The 23654-nt window shown below is 40.3% G+C and overlaps 1 protein-coding gene across 14 annotated transcripts in view; it reads right to left on the bottom strand.

Moving 5' to 3' along the window:
- VEPH1 (ventricular zone expressed PH domain containing 1) overlaps nucleotides 1-23654 on the bottom strand; it is a 291970-nt gene that overhangs the window by 188998 nt on the left and 79318 nt on the right. The window contains exon 7 of one of the 14 annotated variants that reach the window (XM_059920053.1): nucleotides 6551-6648. The exons of the other annotated variants lie outside the window; for them this stretch is intronic. Coding sequence (XP_059776036.1) covers nucleotides 6616-6648 — 33 coding nt within the window. The 3' untranslated portion in view covers nucleotides 6551-6615. Of the gene's footprint in view, nucleotides 1-6550; nucleotides 6649-23654 lie in introns of those variants that run through there. 14 annotated transcript variants of the gene reach the window in all.

Raw genomic sequence — 23654 nt, 5'->3', positions numbered from 1 at the left:
ACCATCGTTAATGATCTGACCCCCACATTCACCCTTCCCAACTCTGGTTCCTCCTTGGGCCAAGCCTGTATGCCTATGACTCACTAACTCCACGTGGACAGGGGAGGCCTGGTCAACGGCACCCCCCATCCATCTGCCTGTCAGATGATGCCGTGTACCATAATGGTATACCTCCTCTCCACAGGACATCCTCCCTCATTTGTTCACTTTAAGCATTTGTCAGCATGTGACAGATTTTATGTGCCTGGTCGAATGAGTAGATTCTGTTACTCAGCTTTAATCAAGTTAACTCTCACAATTGACTTAAATACGTTCCTTCAAAAAACTGAAGATGAAGAACAGCGTGAATAACTCAGGCGTGAGTGAATAACAAGAAAATGGCTTAGCTGACTTGTCTCCTATACCTATGAGAACTCCTCATCAGTCATATTATGAGGTGACATGATTTAATCCAACATGACTGGAAGTTAGCCAAAAAAATTCAAAATTATCAAGAACGTTATTTGAAATGTAGATTTGTGCCCAATATAAATAATGATATACCATTAATAAATAAAAATAACTAAAAATATGCTTATTTTATCTTTAACTGCTCTTTTAAAATCTTATTTTTTAATGTATTTAAAAACTTTCATAATGGTAGTATAATAGACCATATGTATAATTATAAATAAATATATATTGGAGGCTGATGCTCAAAATCCTTTTAAGTGATAGGTGTGCAGGTGTAAACTACTCTTCTAGCTAGGAATTCCCCTGTCCCCTCTGTTCTAGCATTTGGGGGCTTCATTTCTTTCAAGATTAACTTCTCTCTCCTCCATGAAGCCATTCCCAATGACCTCTTCTGTCTGAATTTTCACTGTATTATCAACTCTTTTTAAAAATCTTTTTAGTACTTGATTGCATTTGATCATTTGTTTACTCGTGCTTTTATTGCATGCCTGTAATATGTCTGTGCTAGACACTAGATGACAAAGGTGAATGAGAAGTGGTCTCTGCCTTTAAGGGACCCACAATCCCCCCTTCCATGTAGAATTCCCTAACAGTTACATGTACCATTCAAGTCTCCTAAAGGGGCCACTTCTCATACATCAATCATCAGCCCGGCACAGAACTGAGCCTGTAGTGTCTACACTCGGTGTGTATGTCTTGATTTACTGATTTAAGCAAACCTTATATGCCAAGGCATGACTTTACAAATAAAGGTATGTAGTTGCAAAAGAATTCTGTACTTTAAAAGAAATATTTATTACAGAACAGATTGCAGTAGTGAACTTCCCTAGTCTTTAATACTTAACTTGTTTTTCAAAGAGTCCATGTACAATTGCACTGGAACACATCTCTTGGGGAAGGGGGTACATCTGCCATCAATCCCTTAATAACTATTTGTTAAGAACACCTAGGGCACAGTGCTCTGTCTGGATATGTGGGACTAAGGCTAGGACTTCCGTGAGCTGGACAGCTAATTGAAGAGATATTTACTCATTGAAGGATAACAATATTAGAGGAATGAAAAATAAACACCATTGGAACAAGTTCCTTGATAGCCCATTTTATACTTTGGCTCATATAATTGTCAGGTTGCAGGACACCTAAGTACTCTTGAGTCTAATATTTTTTTCAACATAGATGCTTTCATTCATGCAAGGGCTCTGTATGTGAATTCACGGTGTGCAATGCATCACAGGGGCGTTTTCCCTTCCTCATTTCAAGGCAAAAGCTGGATGTGCGGGTCCCTACCCTGCGCCAGACACTGTTTTAGAAGCTAGGAACACAGCACTGAAGAAAAAAGATAATCTCTGCCATGATAATGAGGCAGACAGACAATAAACAAAATACATGTGTAAAATACAGAGTGTGTTGGATGGAGATATGTACCTCAAAGGAAGATGAGGCAGAATAGGGAGACCCACGGAGGGGGGTTAATGTTAAATAGTGTAGTCAGGTCAGATTTCACAGAGAATATTACATGTGAATTCAGCAAGATTTTAGGATCTAAACCCAATAGTCTCAGTAACCACAGAAAACAGTTACAGTAAAAAGTGTCCTGATTGACAAAGGGAGGTCGGAAGAGATAAGAAATGGGACACGGGAGATGTGGCACTTTACTATGGAGAATGCGATTTCAAATTTCAAGTAACTTCCTCAGCTTCAGCTTCAGGTTCTTCTTTAGCAATTATTTTAGTCAGTCCACAAACATTTCATTTGCTTACCTAAGAAGTGTCCCTACGGTTTCATTAAGAGCCCTTTTTTGAAAGCACATGTCTTCCTAAAGGTGAGGATGGCTGTGTGGGTATTTGCTGAAATCAACACAACTCTGGATGATTTTCTGGCAGCCAAATTGAGCTGAAGGGAAAATTAATCACAGCGTGGGAACAAGAAAAGTTATAACTGCTCTGGAACTAACATATGAAACCAAGCCAACCTCACATCGTTTGTTCTGAAAACTTGGAGCATGCCCATATACCTCACAGGGGTAACAGATGTGATTCTGGATTAGAAAGTGTGATGTTAGGGTAGGAAGGGGTTTAGGAGATTCTGATTTCTTTCTTGGCTCCACAATATTTCATCTCTGGAGGCCAGTGACTGCATTTTTCTGCTTTCAGTCATCCCACCGTGGGGACAGGGTCAGCAGCACCTGTGTGCCTTAATGGCAAGCCTGACCTCATCCCTTCGGACATAAATTGATTATTTAATATGAAAATAATAATAGCTGACCCACAGAGAACACTTAATCTAAGTGCCAAACCTATTCTATATGATTTTTATGTATTTATTCATGCAATCCTCCCAATAATACTGTGATCACTGCGATTTTATAAGAAGGAAACTGAGGCACAGATGGAGGACTAGCTCACTCAGGTCACACTGCCCCCCGTGTCTCTAAAGCTGTGTCTTCTCTGGCTATACTTCCATCCCTCCCGCCCCCAAATCCGAAACCCACCCTTGCACATATTTTCCCACTCCTTTTTCCTATCTCTTGTTCATCATCAGTTATAGGATCCTTTTCACTTTACTTTGATTTAGTGGTGTAAATATCATAAATACTCTGTAAATACAAAATAGACCAGCAGGTCTCAAACTTTTTGGTCTCAGGAACTTTTTACTGTCTTAAAAATTATAGAAGACACCAAAGAGTTTTTGTTCATCTGAGTTATATCTATTGATATTTACCATTTATTAAGTCAAATAAAAGAAATTTCAAAAAAATGTCTGGAGACATTTTGGCTGTCACTGCTGGGGGTGTTAGGGGGGACAAGCTGGTAGTATCTACTGGGTAGAGGCTGGAGATGCTGCTAAACATCCTACAGTGCATAGGACAGCCCCCCGGAAACCAAATGTCAAAATACTTGGCTCAAAATAGCAATAGGGCCAACCTGAGTTAAGTGAAACTGGCTTTTTGTTTGTTTGGTTTCTTCCCTGCAAACACGTGGTGGTGAAGAAGACGATGAGTACATTTTGGTGCCACTGTCTTGATCTGTGCTGAGGCACTGGCAGTTTTACCCATCATCGCTTTTGTCTTTTCAGTGAAAATGTCAACACAGTGAAAAAGGTCAATGATGTGTGAGTATTAGTGTGAAAATAGCTTGGACCTCGCAGATCCCCTGAAGGGGTCTCAGGGGTCCATGGACCGCACTGAGAGTTGATGAACTAGAATCAAGGGTCAGCAAACTGTTTCTGTAAAGAATCAGAGAGTAAATATTTTTGGCTTTATGGGCCATGTGGTATCTGTTATGGGAAAACAGCTACAGACAATAAGTAAATGAACAGGTGTGGCTAGATTTGGCTCACAGGCAGTGATTTGCCTTGGTCATACCATTCATTTTTTGTGTGTTGTTCATTTTGTTTGTAAAATACTGCTACTACTATCTCATAAAACGCCTCTGTTATTCTTTGTGAGGATAACAGAATGTAAATCAGAAAGCGGCCAAAAATGAAAATGTGGGTGCCTGGTTATGGTGATGATTGTTTCCCTCTATTAAGCATCCACTGTGTCTCAGGTACTTGGCATCTGCTTCCTCACTTAATCCTCATGACAACCTTGCAAAATGGTAACAGGATGAAGATACTGATAAGAGGGCCAATCACTGGACCAAGATTACACTGGTAATAAGAGTCTTGGTAGCAGAGACAAGAGTGAATCAAGACCTGCCTGATTTCAGAGTTTGAATATTTCCACTTTGGTTAGGCTGAAAAAGATGGCTTAGTGCAGCCCTGTATGCTGCTACCTTCCTGTCTTCCACCCACAGCAGCTATCAGCAACTGATTTCAGCGTTCTCTGCTGAACTTTCCCAAGACCCTTTCTCAACGCTATGCTCCTTGTGAGAGGGTCTCAACCCTGGCTGTATGTTAGAATCACCTGGGAAGCTTTTAGAACAATTCTAATGCCCAATAATTCCCCTCTCCCCCTGCCCTCGCCCCAGTTTCTATTTAATTTCATTGTGATGGGTGGGGTCCAGGCAGAGGAATTTTTAAAACCTCCCAAGTAATTCTAATATAGAGCCAGGGCTGAGAATCACTAGTCTATATAGAGTACCAAATCTCTGGAAGTTTGAGAATTTGCTGATTTTAGGAAATGTGGATTTGGTCCTAAAATCCACACTTTTCTCTCTGTCCTTTATCAATTTACAAAAGAGTTAAAGAAAATAATTTATTTTGCTGCCTGAATGAAAATATTTTATTTCCTGGGCATCTGTTATTCTTGCTTTTTTACTGGGCCATTTCACTGTTATTTTTTCATAATTCAACCCTTAGACGTCGCCACACACCAAAAAGACACTTGCAAGGGGCATTAGGAATGTAAATCAAATGAGCTTATTGTTAATGCTTTCTCAGTGAAGCTTTGCCAGGGACACCCCAGCCTTTACTTAGGAGCCCTCAGAAGCCTGAGCGGGGCCAGCAGTTGCTTGGTGGTGTATTTATTCCATGAGCCTCTTTCCTAATGATGGTGGGGTTACTAGCTTCAGAGCAAGAGTTGAAGGGTTAGTATGGGCCCCTCCTCCACCTCAATTCCCTGGCTTCAAGAAACTTTAGAGTAGGGGAGCCAACTCTTTCTGATTGGTCCTGGAATTTTCCTGGTTTTGTCATTGAAGGTCTCAAATCCTGGGAAACCCTTCAATCGAGGTCAAATTGGGACAGTTGGGCACCCTACTCTGGAGTCTGTGAGAAGGTGGGAAATTATTTCAGCTCAGAGAACTCTGCTAGACAGCCTCACACTGCTGGTGAATGTGATGATATATCACTGTCTCTCTATGTATATGTGTATGTGGGTGTGTGTGTGTTGTGTGTATGTGTGTGTTTGTGTACAAAGAGTCGATTATTATTATTCATAGTAGCTATGTTCTATAAAGTCACTTTGAACACTGAATTAGCAAATACTGAAGCATTGCTTCTAGAGCAAATATAGGGGTAGGTTCCTGAAAGTCTCTGGTCACACATTTTCATCAACTGATCAATACATAACCTTGTTTTATGTGTGTTTCTATCTAAAGATGTCTTCAGATGAATGGATAAAGAAGATGTGGTACATATATACAATGGAATATTACTCACCCATAAAAAGGAATGAAATTGGGTTATTTGTAGAGACATGTATGGGCCTAGAGACTGTCATACAGAGTGAAGTAAGTCAGAAAGAGAAAAACAAACATTGTATATTAATGCATATGTGTGGAATCTAGAAAAATGGTACAGATGAACTGGTTTGCAAGGCAGAAATAGAGACACATGTAGAGAACAAATGTATGGACACCAAGGGGGGAAAGCCGGGGGTGGTGGTGGTGGGATGAATTAGGAGATTGGGATTGACATATATACACTAATATGCATAAAATAGATAACTAATAAGGATTTGCTATATAAAAAAAATAATAAAGTAAAATTCAAAAGAAAAAAAATAAAGATGTCTTAATTGATACAGATCATTAATTCATTAAAATTGAGCTAACAGCGCTATAACTCATGCCTGAATGCAGCCTACATAACACACGAATTTTCTCCGTAAGGTGCATCACAGCCTTCTCACACTTGGGAACACTAGAGAGCACTTCAGCACTAAACTTGTGGACATTTTAAGCAATGAAATCACCAAAAAAGAGCACAAAGATTAGACTGTGGCACTAAATAGACCATGAGAAGAACAGACACTTGTTTACAGAGAGAGGGGAACTGAAACAAGAAGGCAGAGCATTGCCTCGTTCAACCCCAGCTGGGAACCTGTGCAGTGGGCACTATTCTGTGCATGTCTGTGAGTGACCTCACAAGCACCTTGAGTATTGATTTGGGGTTACAAACACAATTTAGAGACTAGGGTGAATTTTTGTGAATATAAAATCAGTGAGGTCGATAGAAAGATAGATAGATAGATATCAATAGATAGACATATAGACATGTAGATAGGTGGATCGATTAATCAATCTTGGATCTTTGTGGACCTCCTATAAAAGAAAATTATCTTCTTTTACCTTCTGGTCAGAATTGAAAGATATTCCAAACTGCTTGGCCTGACTTTCCATTCAGCCATCAGGAATGTGAGCTCAGCTTAACCAGGTCATATGGAGTTTGGTTTGAGTTTAAGTCTCCAGCTCATCTTGCCAGTTTCTTTCCTTCTACTTTTCACCACAGGCAGATTCTCTCCTTGCCTTTAAACTAATTGAAACATTCTTTCCTTAGTAAGTTACTATATATCCGAATCCACATGTGCTCTGTTTTTCACCCACATATTAATTCTTTTCCCCATCACAGATGGATTTGTATATATGACCCAACCTGGGTGTGCAGATTGAAGGCTGGCGACAGCCATTTGCTTTTTGCTTGCAACTCAATTATTTTTTGTTTTTTATTTTTAACAACACAACCTCAAAATTTATTTAACAATTGGTAAAACTTCAGGGAAAAATAGATCAATGAATATTTTTAGTTGGAGATTTTAATATACTTCTCTCAAAATTGATAGTTAAAGCAAGTAACACACAAGTAGATATATCAAAGACCTAACCATATAATTAATACATTTGAGCTATTAGAAATATTTTTTCAATCCGGAACTAAATAGGATGCACATTCTTGTACACCTGAATTGAACACAATATTGTAAATCAACTTCAAAAAAATAGTATGCACATTCTCTTTGAGTATGACTGGAACAGCAACTCAGTTATTTACAGAAGAATATGAAAAACATGGTAACATGACATATTCTAAAATCCTTCTTTTCCTTTTTTGATTCTTCACAAAAAAAAAAAAAAAAAGGAAAAAAAGATGTTAGAATAATGCCATTCTTTTTTAAAAAAGGATCCATTTGGTTTGGAACACTGAATGAAGCTCTCCCTGAATGAGAATTGTAATTATGAGAAAGCCAAAGGAGAAACTTATCTGTAAATCCTTTTTTAATAGATTCTGATATGCTCGGAAAGACATTTATGAAGTGGTGTTCATGTTGGAGATACTGAGATATGCCTTCTTCTCGGAGCTATCTGTGGCTAGGGGTTGTTGCCATTTTAAAAGACCACCCCTAAAATCGTTTTCTCTTCTTCCATCTCCTTTAGCAACCCAGTTTCCATTAGAAACAGATGTCTTCCATTAGGGCAGACTGTTGGCTACTGGAAGCCCTTCCTCCCCTTCTCTTCCTTGTACCCTCCCACACGTCTTTAAACCAATTCAAACGTCACCTCTTCTGTGAAGTCCTCCTGAACTCTTCCAGCCAAAGTTGCTTGCACCTATCTCTGTGTTCCTCAGACCTCTGGCTGTATCTTCATGAGAACCCTGACATCTGTGCCTGCAATTTCTGTGTCACTGTCACCTTTCCCAGTGTGCCCCTCAAAGGCTGGACATGTCACGTTCATCTTTGTACCTTCGGTGCTTAATGTGTTGCCTGACATAAAGTTTATTATTGAAAATCACCACCAACACCCCAACACTCCTGACACGGCTCTGGAACCATGAGGTGGGGAAACCTCATGCTTTTCAGCAAAATAGGATTTGTTAAATTTTCCTACCTCCTTTTGGGGAATGGCTGTACTGATAGATTTTTTTTGGTATGGCTGGACTTATGTTAAGAAAAACTTGAGATGATTTTGGGCTTGGTGTTTTTATTAGCTATATAACTTTGAGCATCTTATTTAACCACTTTGAGCCTCAGTTTCTTCATCTATAAATTGGAGCTAGCAATTCAGTGGCAGATACTTTTGCTTGCCTATCAATAGTCATATCTCATCCTATCACCTTCTTTCTTACTGGTAAAATCTCCATCCTGCCATTATGTGAAAATGACAGCTATTCAATTCCTCAGCCTATTCCTACTCAGGGGACGGGTATATGAGTTTATCCTGGGCATTTGGACTTGAGGTGAAGTTTTCTGGGATGAGAGACTGATGGAAAAGGTTTTTCTCCCAAATAAGAAGAGAGACATGGAAGGGACACATGCCTTTTCTTTAATCAGACGTTGCTGTGTCTACATCATGTGCTGCCTGGATCTGTGGCAGCCATCTTACAAGCATGAGGGCCAAGTCAATATACTGGGGAGGTGGAGAGAAAGAGCCTTGTCACCAAGGGTTTTTGATGACATTTTGGAATTTTTGAAGGGACTTGGACCCATCGAGTCTTGCAAACTTCTTAAATGAGATAATAAATATTCTTATTATTGAAGCTGGCTTTAGTTTGATACGCTATTAACAAACTCAGCTGACACAAATTCTTCAAGACTTTGTTAAGAGGAATAATGAAATAATACCTATAAAAGACCTGGCATAGAGCAAATGGTTTTAAAAAATGGTAGCAATCAATTGTTATTATAAGTATTATTCTTAATAAGATGTGATTATACTGGAAATATCAATGAGTTAAAAAATAAGCCATTTAGTAGAGGCCTATTGTTTTATTATATTATTGTTGTCAATACCAGCCATACTATTTGGCACATAGTAAATGTTTAATGTTTTTTTTTGACATTATGGAATATGTGCTGCACATGAAAGAATATGTATAAGCATATTTAAGTAATGAAACAGAACATTGGCAATACCATTGAAAGCACCGGTGTGCCCCTCCCTTGTGCTTCTCTCTTTCTCTCTCTGAGTACCTCCCTTGCAGAGAAATCAATATCAGGTTTTAAAAGTCATTTTTAAACAGTGGGAGTCCCTTTGAAACATGTAAAGTTTTACTTACTGGTGATGTATGACTCCTGGTCCTATTCTACTGGAAGACTTTTGGTCCCTCCTATTCTGTTGTCTGTTCAGAGTTTGAGATATTAACCTTTAAAATAAAATTTTAAAGATTCTATTGACTGATGAGTTTATAGTCACTCTTTTTAGAAATTCCAAATGACTGAGTCCAGTTCATTAGAGACCTGCTTTTCTGTTGGATTTAACTGGTCTGTCTGTGTAACGTGCAAAGTTTCTCCATCCCAGTCCCTGCTCAGGCCTCTCTGAACTGCACCCACCCTGAAGATTTATAGCTCTTTCTGAGACACCTTCTAGCAGCAGCCTAAGTTGTTCCACTGCCTAAAATTTCCCCTTGAAACAATGAGTGTTTGGCTTTCCAGAGGCTTCCTTTACTGCTTGGAAAGTAGAATTGGTGAGTAAGACACTAGCAGGGCAAACAAAAAGAGTACTGGCTGTTTGAGCTGTTGATAAGTGTGAGAGATTTTCTTTGGATACATATTCCCAGAGGAAGTTCCACCCTCAAAGAACAGAAAGGTGGCAGTCCCATGGAAAGCGCTCCCAGCTGAGCAGAGGCGGGTGGTGGTGTGGTGGTCACAGAGTGTGCTCAGAAGCTCCGTCCTGTGTTTGAATCCTGGCACTGCCACCAGGCAGTCATGGACCTTGGGCAAGTCACTTAACTCTCCAAGGCTCAGTTAATAAAACAGATTAATGGGCCCGCCTCATACAGTGGTTGTGAAGATTCAGTGAGTTAAAAACAAAGCATTCAGAACAATGCCTGGCACAGGGAAATGCTAAGTAAATGTTAGCTATTATTGTTTCAGTGTCGAAAATCCTAAATGTAAATGCAGACATATCTAAATTATCACCAAAACTAAAATAAGCTGTCTCAGAAGCCATATATCCCCTTAATTTTTCTGAGTTAACTTATTTTGTGAATTGATAAAGGTTTGGAAGTTCTAGAAACGTCCAAAACCCCAATACCTGCTCAGTAAGCAAATATGGGCCACTGTTTCAGTAACCTGCGAAAAGGTTTACCTAGAAGTGAAATTTGCTCAACATTTTACCAAGAAAGCCTATTTCTCTTTTTAAAAATGTCACATGATTAAGTCAAAAGACTATATAACTTAAGGTTTTCTTAGTGACTTGAATCCTCATGATCTATCAATAGCTAGATCTTTTTCTCTTTGCAATTATTTCCCAGTCTTTCTCAATTTTTTCCTGTATCTGAAGCAAAAATATTCTACAGTTATAACATTTTCAATCCCACAAAAAGTCAGTTATTGAAGTAGACAAGGCAGTAATGGTCCAGTAAAATAAAGTCATCCAGTAATCTATAAATTCCAAGATAATTGTACAGTTAATAAATTTTACTCTCTAAAAATTATGCTACCCCCAGACAAGGATATGCTCTTCTAGCCTGAAAATACTAGCACAAAAATATACGCAAAATGCTTGCACAGTAAGTAGGCATCAAATGCTGTTAGTTTATCATGTTCAAAAGCTAAGATTCGATATTTTAAAAAAAATAGAACATTGAGAGAGCAAGCTGCCTGAAATCCTTTTTTGTGGAACGAAGTAGAGAACATATAAACAAAAACATTGTTAATGTCTCCTTAGGCAGATAATCCTCCAATTTTGAGCTGATTTTTAAAATAGCATTCCAAAAAGTCATATTCCTCAATTCTTTCTTCTATCCTCTGATCATGCCTCAATTTTCTTTATATCAGCTTGGAGTTAATTGAACATATTTTTCTTCCCATTGATAAACAAAGCTCTATTATAATTTAAACAGATTTACATATTCTAAATGATCATTTAATCCAATGTAAAGGGAATAAGTTCCCATCCTTTCTTATTATTTTTGATTTAGTTTGCATGATTTCAGGAACACACAGTTTCTGTGAGCACATGGGAGAGTAATAAATCATGCCTAGTAAAACAATACTGCTTAGGCAAAACAATTAAAAAATATAAGTCCCAGTAATAAAATTTAAGAAGCAGCTGATGAAAACAGATGCATCCTTTGTTTTGAATGAACCTCAAATTTTGTAACATTGCAAAAATTAAGGATCTACTGGACTCAGTTCAACTTTGTGCATTTGGCACAGAATGCTAAAGTAAACCCCGCCCTTGTAAAAAAACAAAACAAAAAAATACAAGGTATAATTTTTGTACTTATAAAGCAATTATGGCTTTTATTTAAATGTGGAACTTACTATGTCTTCCTCAAAGAGAGGTTTCAATGAAGTTGACTTAGGATTTAAAGTAGAAATCAGAGAATGTGAAAGGTAGCTTACTTTTATGTCTTGCTATTTGAGACAATAGTGTAACCAAATAAATTATGTTTTTAGTATGATTGATTTTTTTAAAGGCCAGAAAACTAAGACTATTTTTCCCTAAATAGCATTTGGTGAGGCCACATTTATGTCTGAAAACCCAAATCTCTCTTCATTTGTGCTGAGAGTTTATTTCCCAGCATCTTTTCTTTGCACTGACCCCCAAATACTTACAGACCTTAAAGCTTGTAGAAATCTATCTAATTTGAGCTTTGAACATAGTGTTATTTTGTGGGTTGATAAAGGATTTAGAGGTTCTACAGTTTGGATTTACTCTTTAAAAACTGGGGGCTTGGGAACTTAGCCTTTTAAAGGTAAATCTTTTGTGTGGGCTCAACGACTCAGAATGAATTATACGGAGCCAGAATTTCTTCTCCCACCACACCATGGTCCCCTCATGTAAATGACCTCTCATTGATTATCCCCAACAATGGTTCCACTATTTCTTTTGCTTCAATTAAGGAAACTTTTTGAAAGACCATTGGGGATTTTAGCATTGAAACACTTCTAGAGAACTCAAAGAAGCAGCCCATCTTTAACTACACAATATCTGTTTTGCAAATGTGGTATAATCACAGAATGATAGAAAAAAGTAACCACAGGTCTTCTGGCCCAATCATGGAAACCATTTTGAAGAAAGTTGCTTATTACGGGTCCAAAAAGAAAGAAAAGAAATAGGAAGAAAGAAAAATGAAAGGAAGAAAGAAAGAGAAATTGTGTTTGAACCTTTTGCCAGGAAAAAAAGAAAAAGTGCTTTGTGGTCATTAGAAAAGGAACAATATGGTAAGATTTAACTCAGTTGAACTATACATCAGCTACAATTGAACTTAACATACTTTACTCATTACATTACATAATTTACTCATTATACAATTAAATACAAGATGCCTATCTTTCTTTGCACTTACTTACTTTCAAAAAAATATCGCCAGGACGTTTTATTCATGGTAGTTGAGATGTAACTCCCCAAATACAAGTTAGACAGAAATACTTGGATAAATATTATTTCATTACTTATAGGGGAGAATTAAATGGAAAAATGCAGTCTGCAAATTTGACCCTGCCTGAGATTGTTGATTTCCTTAGCTAGGATAGTTTAAGTTTTTTTGCTACTTGCCCCCTATCCCGCCAATGCTCCCCTTTCTCGTTCCTGGATTTTGCCTTGGGTTAATTATTTCTGGTCTCATAGCAACTATGTTTTCATTGTGAACTGCCTGACTGCTTGCTGGAGGTCAGCAGGGCATAAATAAATAAGTAAATCAAAATATGCAAACAAACTGCAGTTAATAGGATGGGGGTTTGAAGGTATGTCTGGCTGGCCAGGATGTGCTCAGAAGAGAAGGTCTGACATGTAGTAGCTTGGAGGAAAAAATTACTTTCTAAATTGCTTTCCACTCACTTGTGAGCTCACCTTTATGTAAACAGTGGAAATAAAGCAGAACAGTGTTTTAGGATTTTTACATAAGGTTGTGTTGAGATCTTGAATGGACTCATGTTTTGTCTTAGTCTATTTGGGCTTCTGTAACAAAATATCACACACTGGGTGGCTTGTAAACAACAAACATTTATTTCTCACAGTTTTGGAGACTGCAAAGTCCAAGATCATGGTGTTGGCAGATTTGGTTTTTGGTTCCATGGAAGAAGGGGGCAAAGGAGCTCTCTGGAAACTCTTTAATAAGGGCACCAATCCTGTACATAAGGGCTCCACCCTCAGGACCTAATCACCTCCCAAAGGCTCCACCTCCTAATACCATCACCTTAAGGTTAGGTTTCAACATAGGAATTGTGGGGATGGCCGTACACATTTAGACCATAGCATGATTTAATCTTGCCATTCCTCAGCAGAATAATAGAAGAGTCACCTCATTGTATCCATTGTTTCCATTTTATCTACTGTATGGGATATTAAAATCTATGCGTTTAGCCTTTAAGGTAATTCTCACTTTCTAAAGTGGAGGAAGGTAGAATATTTCCTTCAGGAAATCTTTGTAACTTCCCATTTCCTCCCACTATCCTCCTTCCCTGACATTTAGTTTGTACTTACCAATCATGAAGGAGAAAGAGTTGGTCACCAAATAATGCTTAGGAATGTGGAGCTATCATAGAGAAGGTGGGCTCTGGGAAGTGTTTTGAAGGAGGAAAGGGACATTTGATTGAGATAGGGACCACCGTCACAGAAAATGCTACATACAGCTGAAGGAAGTTTGTCTTCAAAGAAGAAGGCAGCAGAAGGAAGAGCCAGAGAAAATGTAGACATCAATAGGAGCTTAGTATAATCCAGGGATTTCTAAAATCAACCATACTAAGTAAATAAAGATTTCAGTAATGGGAGATAGTTAAGAAAGTGTTTGTCTTCCACTTCTCTGGGTGAACTGCCAGATATTTGAAACTCTATGGGATCTACATAGTGCTGAAGTTGGGAAATCTACAGTTCTGAAAACATTTTCCAGACACCTTAAATTTACTAATCTTAAATAACAACTATTTCTTTATCTACTCTAGATTTATTTATTACTTAACAAGGAATAAATTGATGTCAAGATACCCTTCTCAGTGTAATTTCTTTTGTGTTATATACATGTAGATAACAAGACGCATGCTGGTTAATGCTAAGAACTATAACATGAACATTTCAGCGTGACAGTCCATTGCTGATCAGCCAACTGTCAGATACATCTTTTCTTAGGGGCTGTGAACCAGCACCAAGTTCCCCATTCCTATTCACTACAAAATAAAATCAGGCTTACAGTTTTTGATAAATAAGGCAGAGAGCTGAAATGTTAATATCAGCTCAAATAGTATAGTTATGGCTATGCAACAAAATTCACCTACTTTCAAGTGCTCTCCTCATATTTTTTGAGAGTACAATTATTAAAAAAACCTTTACATCATGGTGATACCATCTGTGTGTCAAATCCTGCTAGGGGTTTTGGGGATGCTTCCAGATCCTGGTTGCAAAATGATGAATTGAGTAACAAGGAAAAAAAAAAAAAACTTAAGCAATAGGAAAATCTTGTATATATCCCCTATGTTATTTAAAACTGTTAATTAGGAACACTCTCCCCCCATCCTCCCCCCATTGCCACCTCATTTTCCATAGGAGTGGGGATGGGGTGAGGAATTCTAGGAATGTTAAACAGGAAGCGTCAAAGCCCAGTGAAGGATCATTTCTAAGTGAAGAAAAACCAAAGCCCCTTCCAACAACACAAGAGCTGAATTTTATTTAACTTTGCACTCTCTACAGTGCCTTGCACACATCAGATGTGTGATAAATGCTCAGAAACTGTATAATAAATAATGCTTGATGTTCCCTGGGTTTCTGTTTACCCTAACATTGTCAAAGATGATCATTTTTAAAGGTTATTGATTTATTTACATTGAAACAAATGGGTCTTACAAAGAAACCTGCGGGGGTATGGCTGTGTGTGTCTATAAACATACATGAATCATGCATGCATATACATATGTGGGCATGCCCAGACCCCCGGGGGGATCCTATAGCAGATAAGCCCTGTGTGGCCTGGATCCTTGAGACCAGTGCCTCTTACACTTTCATGTGCACACACATTACCTGGGGATCTTGTTAACTTGTAGATTCTGATTCAAGTTCCCAGTGGTGCCCAAAGCTGGGGACCACACTTTGACCACCACACAGAAAGGAGACCAACAGAACCTGAAAACCAGTAGCCACCACCCATGACTGGAACCCAATGTCTGTGATGTTCCTGGTCTTCCTCACGACCTGCCATGTCATCAGCTGCCGTCTACTAGTACAAGACCTGTACTAGTGTCCAGGTAAGTTCCAGTCTCTATGTAACAGCTGGTCAGCAAGTATTTGTGGCCCACATGCTAGGAGCCACAAATACAGCTGCAGTGCAGGGATGAGCAGTGCAGGGAAACAAGGAAATGTAAGGTATAGTGTGCCCTCTTTCAGAGGGCTTAGAGTGGGTTGGGAGTGTGTGGATTCATACACCGAGCGGATAGAAGGCAAATGCAACCAGAAGAAAGTCAGGTGCAGACTCCACATTACAGCTGTACACTCTCACATGCTCAGAGCAGGGAAGATGGTGATGGCCTGGGAAGGTATGGAAATGACTTTTTCTTGGATTGGGCTCCCCAGAAACAGACTCTGAGATGATTTATGTGCAAATCATCTATTTGGAAACTGCAGCAGATGAGTACAAGAGGAGAAGAGTGAGGCAGAGAAGGGAAACAGCTCGGAAGGGATGCCAGGAGATTCTAGGGAAAGGGTTACCTCATTCGAGGGGTGACAGAGTTGGGGTAAGAATACGCCCATCATTGGTTGAAGGCTGCTAGTGGGGCTGGGGGTGACATTCGTCACATATCCATCCTGCCATGCATGTCAGCAGGGTGGCTGGTAAAGTTGGGGAAAACCACAGACTCAGAAATGCAGATGCTGGCAGTTGAAGGGAAGCAGGAGAGAGATGGGCCCCTGGGGCAAATGGTTTGAGTTCGTTCCCTGCGGACAGATACTCCGAGAAGGGAATAACAGGACAATTGAGAGAGGAGGCTGGGCCCTGCCCAGATAGAAGATAAGAGACCACATATTCCTCATTCTCAAAGTCAGGAGACCTCCCCAGCTACACATGCAGAGAAAGGCTCCTTGGAGGTCAAAAGGGGAGTGATACCGAGTGGCCAAACCTACACAAAGGCCTCTTCCGTGGACTCCACCTTGGCTAAGAGATGTGCGCGCACACATGGGAAAATCCTGAGCTATACCAAATACGCACTCTGAACCAGGCAGATCAAAATGATCGGCCAAAGGAAACCCGGAAGAAATGCCCCATAAAAGTGATTCAAACTGCCACGAGGGCGTGACTCTCTGAGCCTGCCCGTGTGTCTATCCACACGTACTGTACTCATTTTTCTCCTAATAAACACTTTACTTGTTTCACTACTTTCCGTCTTTGTGGGAGTTCTTTTTCTGCAAAGCCGTAGGGCCAGGGTCTTGCCACTGACCACTGGTCTAGCGGCTAGGATTCGGTGCTCTCACGGCCGCAACCCGACCTCAGTCACTGGCCAGGAACGGAAACCCTGCTTCAAGCCGCTGCAGGCCGAGGGCACCAGAGATGAGAAGGAGCTGGCTTACGCTGAAGTGATTTAAGTCTAAGGGCTACGGGCAGAGCAAGGTCTGTGCTGTAGCCTTAAAAGAGCAGCAGGATTTGAGCTGGAATTAGCAACTGCTTTATCCTCTCAACCCACCTGCTGCCAATGCCAAGCTGTCCTTTCTGATGAATCCAGGATTCATTTACATCTTAAGCTCAAGCCTAGAAGGGCAGTCGCTAAGTGGAAACTTTATGCTTTTGGTGGGGCAAGCACAGGCCTGCTTCCTCACAGACACCGGTGTAAGAAAGGCAGAAGTCCCCTCTGAAAAGAGGAGACGAGGTCTGTGGGGACCAGGCTGACCATCCTTGGGGTTCAATCCTGAGGGGAGACTGGTCAAGCAGAGGCCCCTTCTAGGCCTTGCCAAGCTCTCCCCTCACAGAGGCACTGAGAGCCCCTTGTGGATTTGGTCGGTTGGCCTAAATTACAGTTGATAATTACAAGACATGGTTGAAAATTGCTGCAACATGTAACTTTTGTAACCATTACTATCCTGCATTTGTAACTATTTGTGGGGACTGTTTGTCCTTTTACCAGGCTCTTTAGTTTCTGGGGAACTCTGAGGTACACAGTATTCATTTGCTTGTCTACACAATAAAAGGAAACAAAATACTGTTCCCAGGTGACCTGGACACCAGTGATAAATAAGTTTGGAGAGAGAAGGTAGAAAACAGGAACTGTCTGCTAATCAATGAGGAGTTTCCATCATCTGGAACCAGTCTACCATCCAGCCTCATCCCTCTCCCCTCCCTCCATTATCCAAGCACTTGAAACTCTTCATGGTTTCCAGAAGGCTTTCCCCCAGCTGCTTGCCATTGCACCTGCTGTGTCCTCCCATGAATACTGTCCTCCTCCTCCCCTGACATAATCCTATCATACAACAAGCCTCACTTAGAACACGCTTCCAAACTCAGCCACACAAGGTGAGTTGTTTCCTTCTTGATCCAGTTCAGAAATCAGTAGTAACAGGCACCAAGTTAAACTCTAATCATCTGTTTGTACATCTCTCTTGCCCCCCATTCACTGTGAGCCCCTCTAGGGCAGGGACCATGTCTTTCTCCTCCTCTCTGTGTTCCCATCACCACCAGCACTGGGGTTTGCACCCAGAAAGAATCAGCGACTCAACCCTGTATCATTGAGGAAGGCTATGGAAAATCAGCTCTGTTATGTGAAAGCATATCTTGTATATACTTAAAGTTTTTTTTGTTTTCTTTACACTTTGCGAGAGACTTATTAATATCATTTACAATTAGCATGTACCCTTTTTACAATATAAAAAACAATAAAGCTATTTGGCATTTTGGAAGAAAGAATCTTCCCCGATGATGACAATTCTGTAGTATGAAGTAGCTGCCGGCTGGCACCAACCAAGGCTTCCCCAAAGACACTGAACCTACCAAAGTTTTAACTAAATTCCCCACCCTTGAGGAAATTGTGGTTTTAAAGTCACAGGTCCTTCCTCTTGTGGAATGGCCCCTAGAGCCTTCAGTCTTGATTTCCAAGTTAAAGGTGCATAGCATCCATCCAGCTCCTATTTCGCAGGATGTTTTTCCACACAGTCAGGATGAGGACAGTAATGTGGTTCTCAGTTGCCTTTGTCATTCTTTTCCTTTTCCTCCTGAAAGTGTTTTTGTGGAAGGCCTGCCGGATGTCACAGAAACGCGACCTGGGCAAGCTGTGTGTCACTTCTCTACTTGAAAAGTGTCCAAGACTCTGAGCCCAGAGAGGATGTCATAAACACACCCTGGTGCTTGGCCAGCATATTCCAGCCAGTTAGGAAAACAAGGCAGAGGGCACAGGATTTCACACCCACCCTGGCAGTGGCCGCACTCCGAGGGCATGCCATTTGATTCTTCACAGGTGCAAACTGCTGGTCTCCAGCTAAGGAAAACAACTGGCCATAGCATCCTTCCACGTACTATGAGACCATGTGCAAACAGCAGTTTAGGGCATCTCTGTTTCCGCCACATAGGTCGGCTGCCTTGCGGGTCTGGCATAGGGCGGGGGAAACACAGCTATGGAGGGTGTGCTCCGTAGTAGTGTGTACCTTCTAATGAGATGAGGTCCCGGTGAGGATGGGACTATTAAACTAAAATTGCTTCAGTTCGTTTACTTGAGACTTAGGTAGATGGACAAAACACATGAATGCAATTTGTCCTCTCAAAAAAGTCAAAGCCATTCCTAAAGAAGTCTCTTTTGCATGTGGACCCACATTAGGAAAGAGGGTTGTAATAACTGCAATACCCAACCAAGGGGGCTGAGACCACTTGCATGGCTCAGAGAGTCTAATGAGTGAAGAAAATAATGAAAAAAAAATAAAGCCTCTGGAATTGAAGCATTCTACTTCAGTTCTTCATGGGCAAGAAAAGTCAATCTGGCCTGGATTTAATTTAAACCACTTCAGATTTAGTTAATGAGAGTTTTTAAAAAAATTGCTGCAAACTTATTTGAGCTGTTTTTATAGGTGGGGAGCTGGGGACCACCTGCCCTTTATGGAAAGCAATGCACTTCCAGTGCCCTCAAGAAAACAAGGCTTATTTTAAATTATAAAAATTTTTACAAAATGTGGCTTTATTATTGTTTTTGTTACTTTTATTCCCCTCAGGAATGGTGGTCTACAATATAAATATAACGCAGATATACATTCCACTCTGAGAAAAAAAATTCATATACACCAGTTATTTCCTAACAAGGAAAGAAGATACAGCCAGTCCCGCTTTATACCTTTGTTGGTACATGCAGTACCTCATTCCTTTTATTTCTGTCCTTATTTTGACTTGTCCCCCACATACCCATCCATTCAGTCTCTTTCCCTGAGGCACACCATTTCCCTGTTCCTGTCTTCCCTGATTTCAGTCTGTTTGGCTTAAGTTTCAGTCTGTATCCAAATAAATGCAATGAGAAAGCCTTGGGCACCACTGAGGAAGGAATAAATTGCTGATATTTATTGAATGTTTACCATTTGCCACAAACTGTTCTCCATGGTTTAACTCATTAAATTCTCACAACAAAACTACGAGGTAAATAATGTTGCTATTCCTATGTTACAGATGAGGAAACTGAATCAAGAGAGGTGATGTAACTTGCTCAAGGCCACACAGTGAGTGAGGATGCAAACCAAGGCGGTCTGACTCTTAAGACCACCCTCTTAGCCACCACATTACACTGTATGGATGTCCCCACGGGCAGCAAGATCATTCATGCAATGCGTCCTTACACAGACATATCCTAGGTGGTGATCACTGCTCAGTCTACAGTGGTGAATGTTCCTCCTGGGAGCTGTACTTCAACCGGTTTGCTGCCTGCTGAGCTCTCATATATAAAAACCTCTTTTCTTTCTTTCTTTTTTTTTTTTAAGATTTTATTTTTTGATGTGGACCATTTTAAAAGTCTTTATTGAATTTGTTACAATATTGCTTCTGTTTTATGTTTTGTTTTTTTGGCCACGAGGCATGTGGGATCTTAGCTCCCTGACCAGGGATCGAACCCACACTCCCTGCGTTTGAAGGCAAAGTCTTAACCACTGGACCACCAGGGAAGTCACTGAAAACCTCTTTTCATGATCCACTCAACATCATTTCTCTCTGATGTCACCTACCAAGAGCCGGGATCTTTTGGAATCACAGATAGACATGGCTCATCATATGCTTTCTGGTTAATAACGTCAGGTCTGCTGTCCAATTTATTGGACAATTTATTACTGAACATATCACAGAAGTGGGGTGAATGTTGGCATTATGAAGAGCCAGCTGTGTCCTTTACTGGACAGGGCCAAGGAAGGTACACCTCAGAGGCAACCACTCATCAGTTACCCTAGAAGTGGATAGATTTCTCTGCCCTTTGGTCCTTCTAGTTTCACTCTCCATCCAACATATGTACTTTGGATGCCAAAACACACCTGAAAATTGCCTGTGAGTCACCGTACAGCCTCCTATAGTGACACAAGCACCATGGCTATTAAGCATGGTTTCATTTCAAATTTGGGCAAAAAAAGATCCCTGAGGTAATTTGGGAGATAGAGAAAATAAGTACCTATAGGGTGTTATTTTTTGTTTTATAGATACAACTTTCCTCTGCTTGGTTTACACCAGCAGATAGAAAGATTGTGACTGCTATCAGCTGCTGAAAACAGTCTGCCCACCCAGATGGGTGCTGATTTGAAAGAAAGGCACATGTGGTATGGTTCCCCATAGCCAGCCCTGCAGTTCCTATACCTGGCTTTATGCAGTCACAGAAGGTGGGGCAGAAGTCAATTAATAACAACATGTGTGATTGATTCCAGGCTGACTCCACCCCTGAGGCTACCCTGGGCCTGACAGCCCTACATCCCCTGGAGACTCCCTCTTCCTCTTAAGGATCAAACAATGCAGTTTGCTGGAAGGCAGGCAACAAGGGAGGGATAAACAGTAGGCTCCAATCAGTCACAGACTGCACATCTCAGAAGTTGAAGCAAGATACTCAAATCGCATTGGCTTTTCTGCATTTCCAAAATCTTTTAAAATCCTAGCAACAAAAATCATCTGATACTTGGAACCCCTGAATACATCTGAAAATTTTACTCTGGTGTCAAAGAGAAAAAAATTTTAATTAAGTCAATTTTTAGATGAGACTGGGAAATTTTTAGATGCGACTGAGAAAGAGGATCCTAGGGCCTGAGATCACTAGGGTCCTGTGGCTGTCTCATCATTAACACCCTAAACATCTCCATGTCTCATGTCCCTTTATGTCACATAGACCAAGCTCTCCACACAGAAAACAGCTAGGCTGTTTTAGGGCAAAGTTCCTGCTGTTCTCTTTTTTTTGCAATGTCCTCCTCCATAGGCAGCCAGGAGCCCATACTTGACTCCTGCCCTCATACCCACCTGGCAATGTACTTCAGTAACTCTCTGTTTCCTTCTGCAAAGAGGCTGGAGAGAAATAACCATACACGTATATCTTGCCTATTGGTTTTGGTCTTTAGGAATATGGCTCCACAAAATTTTTAGAACATTGAACAGGTTTACTCAAATTAAGCAGTTAATAGCTGCTTAGACTACTAATTCTTGGGACATCTGAATTTTAGCATTCTTAAAACTAAAAGAAGGACTTTCAAAGGCTGATATTTTAGGCATTATTTCTGAGTAAAGGATCCTGACTAACATTTATAGGTAATTGTGTCAGTCTGATCTTAAATGAAATGGAATAATGGAATCCAAGAATATCAGAGCCAGAAGGGCGGTAATCCAGTGTAAAGACATTATTTATTTTTGAGGAGAGAAAAGAGACCCAGAGAAACGAATGACTTGATGAACTGCAACAGAGACATTCTTTGTCCCCTGTCATTCTTTCTGTCCTTCTCTTTTGATTAGCTGGGCATATGGCCACCTAAATCCAGACTAGATGTTCCAGCCTCCCTTGCAGCTAGGTATGGTCATCTGCAGCTTTGTTTTATTTAGCCAATGGGCTATAAACAGTAGGTTGTGTTTGACTGTCTGGAAGAGTTCTTCTTCCCTTTCCCCTTCCTACTGGCTGAAATGTTGACTTGATGGGTGGAGAGGAGTAGCCATCTTGGACCATGAGATAGAAGCCCTGTGCTCTTTGGTGTGCTCAAGGATAGGAGAGCAACAAAGGAGAAGAGGCCTGGGTTTCTGAAACATGGAGTTCTAGACTGACTGCCTTCTAGACTTCTTCATGTGCAAGGGAAATAGATGTGTATCTTTGTTTAAACCATTGTTGTTTTGAATTTTTGTGTTACTCTTGACCACATCTAAACTGCTACATCAGTAGTCTGGAAAAGTTTTAATTGATTAGCATGACTTGATGGAGGAGGGCAGGATGGGTGATGGACAAGGCCTGATTGATTCTTAGTCTAAAAGATAAAATGCTTTAAATATGTTATGTCAAGGGATCTCAAATACTGATCCACAAAATGCTGCATCAGAATTACCCTGGCAGACGTGGGGGAGGGGTGTCCCATAAATCCAGATTCATGGGTCCCTTTCCTGGAAGTTTTCATTTAGTAGGTATTCTTTGGGGTCCAAGAACTTATTTTGTTAAAAAAGTTCCTAATATAGTCCTGATATCCAGATACATTTGGAAAAGTATTTGATCTAAAATTGCTCTCTGCTGAGGAGGTGAATCAGAAGCATTAGAAAAAATTTTTTTCTCTCCCAAACATAGATGCCTCCATGGGCACATGAGAATGAGAGATAGAGATAGAGAGAGAGAGAGACAGAGACAGAGAGAGAGAGATGACAGAGACAGAGATGAGAAAATATTCTGATATTCTGAATTTTGACATAAGTGATCCCTCAGGCTCTTTGGATCCTCCTCACCTTCTCTCTGTACTCACCTGGAGTCACATAAATGTCACCTAATAGTCCATTCTCTCTCAAGTTAGCCTTAGTTCAGATAAACCTACAGTGGCTAGTGTTTTTTGTTTGTTTTGTTTTGCTTTGTTTACAGATTACATTTTCTATAGGAGGTGTAGTCACTTTCAGTGTGCATTACTACACATTAATGAATCATAAATGTATTTGTGACAAAAAGAACTACCACTTAAAGATTCCAAGGCCTTGCACATCAGAGGTTGAATATTTTGGTCCATGCAAAAATTCGCAATGTCAGCAGATTCAGTCAAACAGCTGTTGGTTACAGTTGGCCTAAAAGCACTTGGGCATAACAGCAGGTTCTCCTGGCAGCAAAGGCGATGGGCACAGAAACTGTTACCAGAAGGCAGATCATGGCAGGCAGGAGACATTCCAAACAGCACTGAACGGAAAGGGATTATACTAAGCAGCACATCAGTACCGAGTAATCCTTTTACAAGAGCCACTGTCACATTCATAAATACACACTGCTTGGGAGACCAGTTCTCCCACCTTCTTCTGGGAAACTAGAGGAGTAAGGCCCTCAACCAGGAGGAAGCCTGGCACTCACCAGGCTCTCCACAAATCTCAGCAGAAATCAAACAAAACAGATTGCTAAACTTGGTGAACTATGTAATCTCTTTTAAGAGTTGTACAATTTTATATTTATCTAATAGGAAACTACA

The sequence above is a fragment of the Balaenoptera ricei genome, chromosome 4 (assembly GCF_028023285.1).
Source record: "Balaenoptera ricei isolate mBalRic1 chromosome 4, mBalRic1.hap2, whole genome shotgun sequence".
NCBI lineage: Eukaryota > Metazoa > Chordata > Mammalia > Artiodactyla > Balaenopteridae > Balaenoptera > Balaenoptera ricei.
The sequence above is the reverse complement of the archived record's forward strand: the minus strand, read 5'-3'. Positions and strand labels throughout refer to the sequence as shown.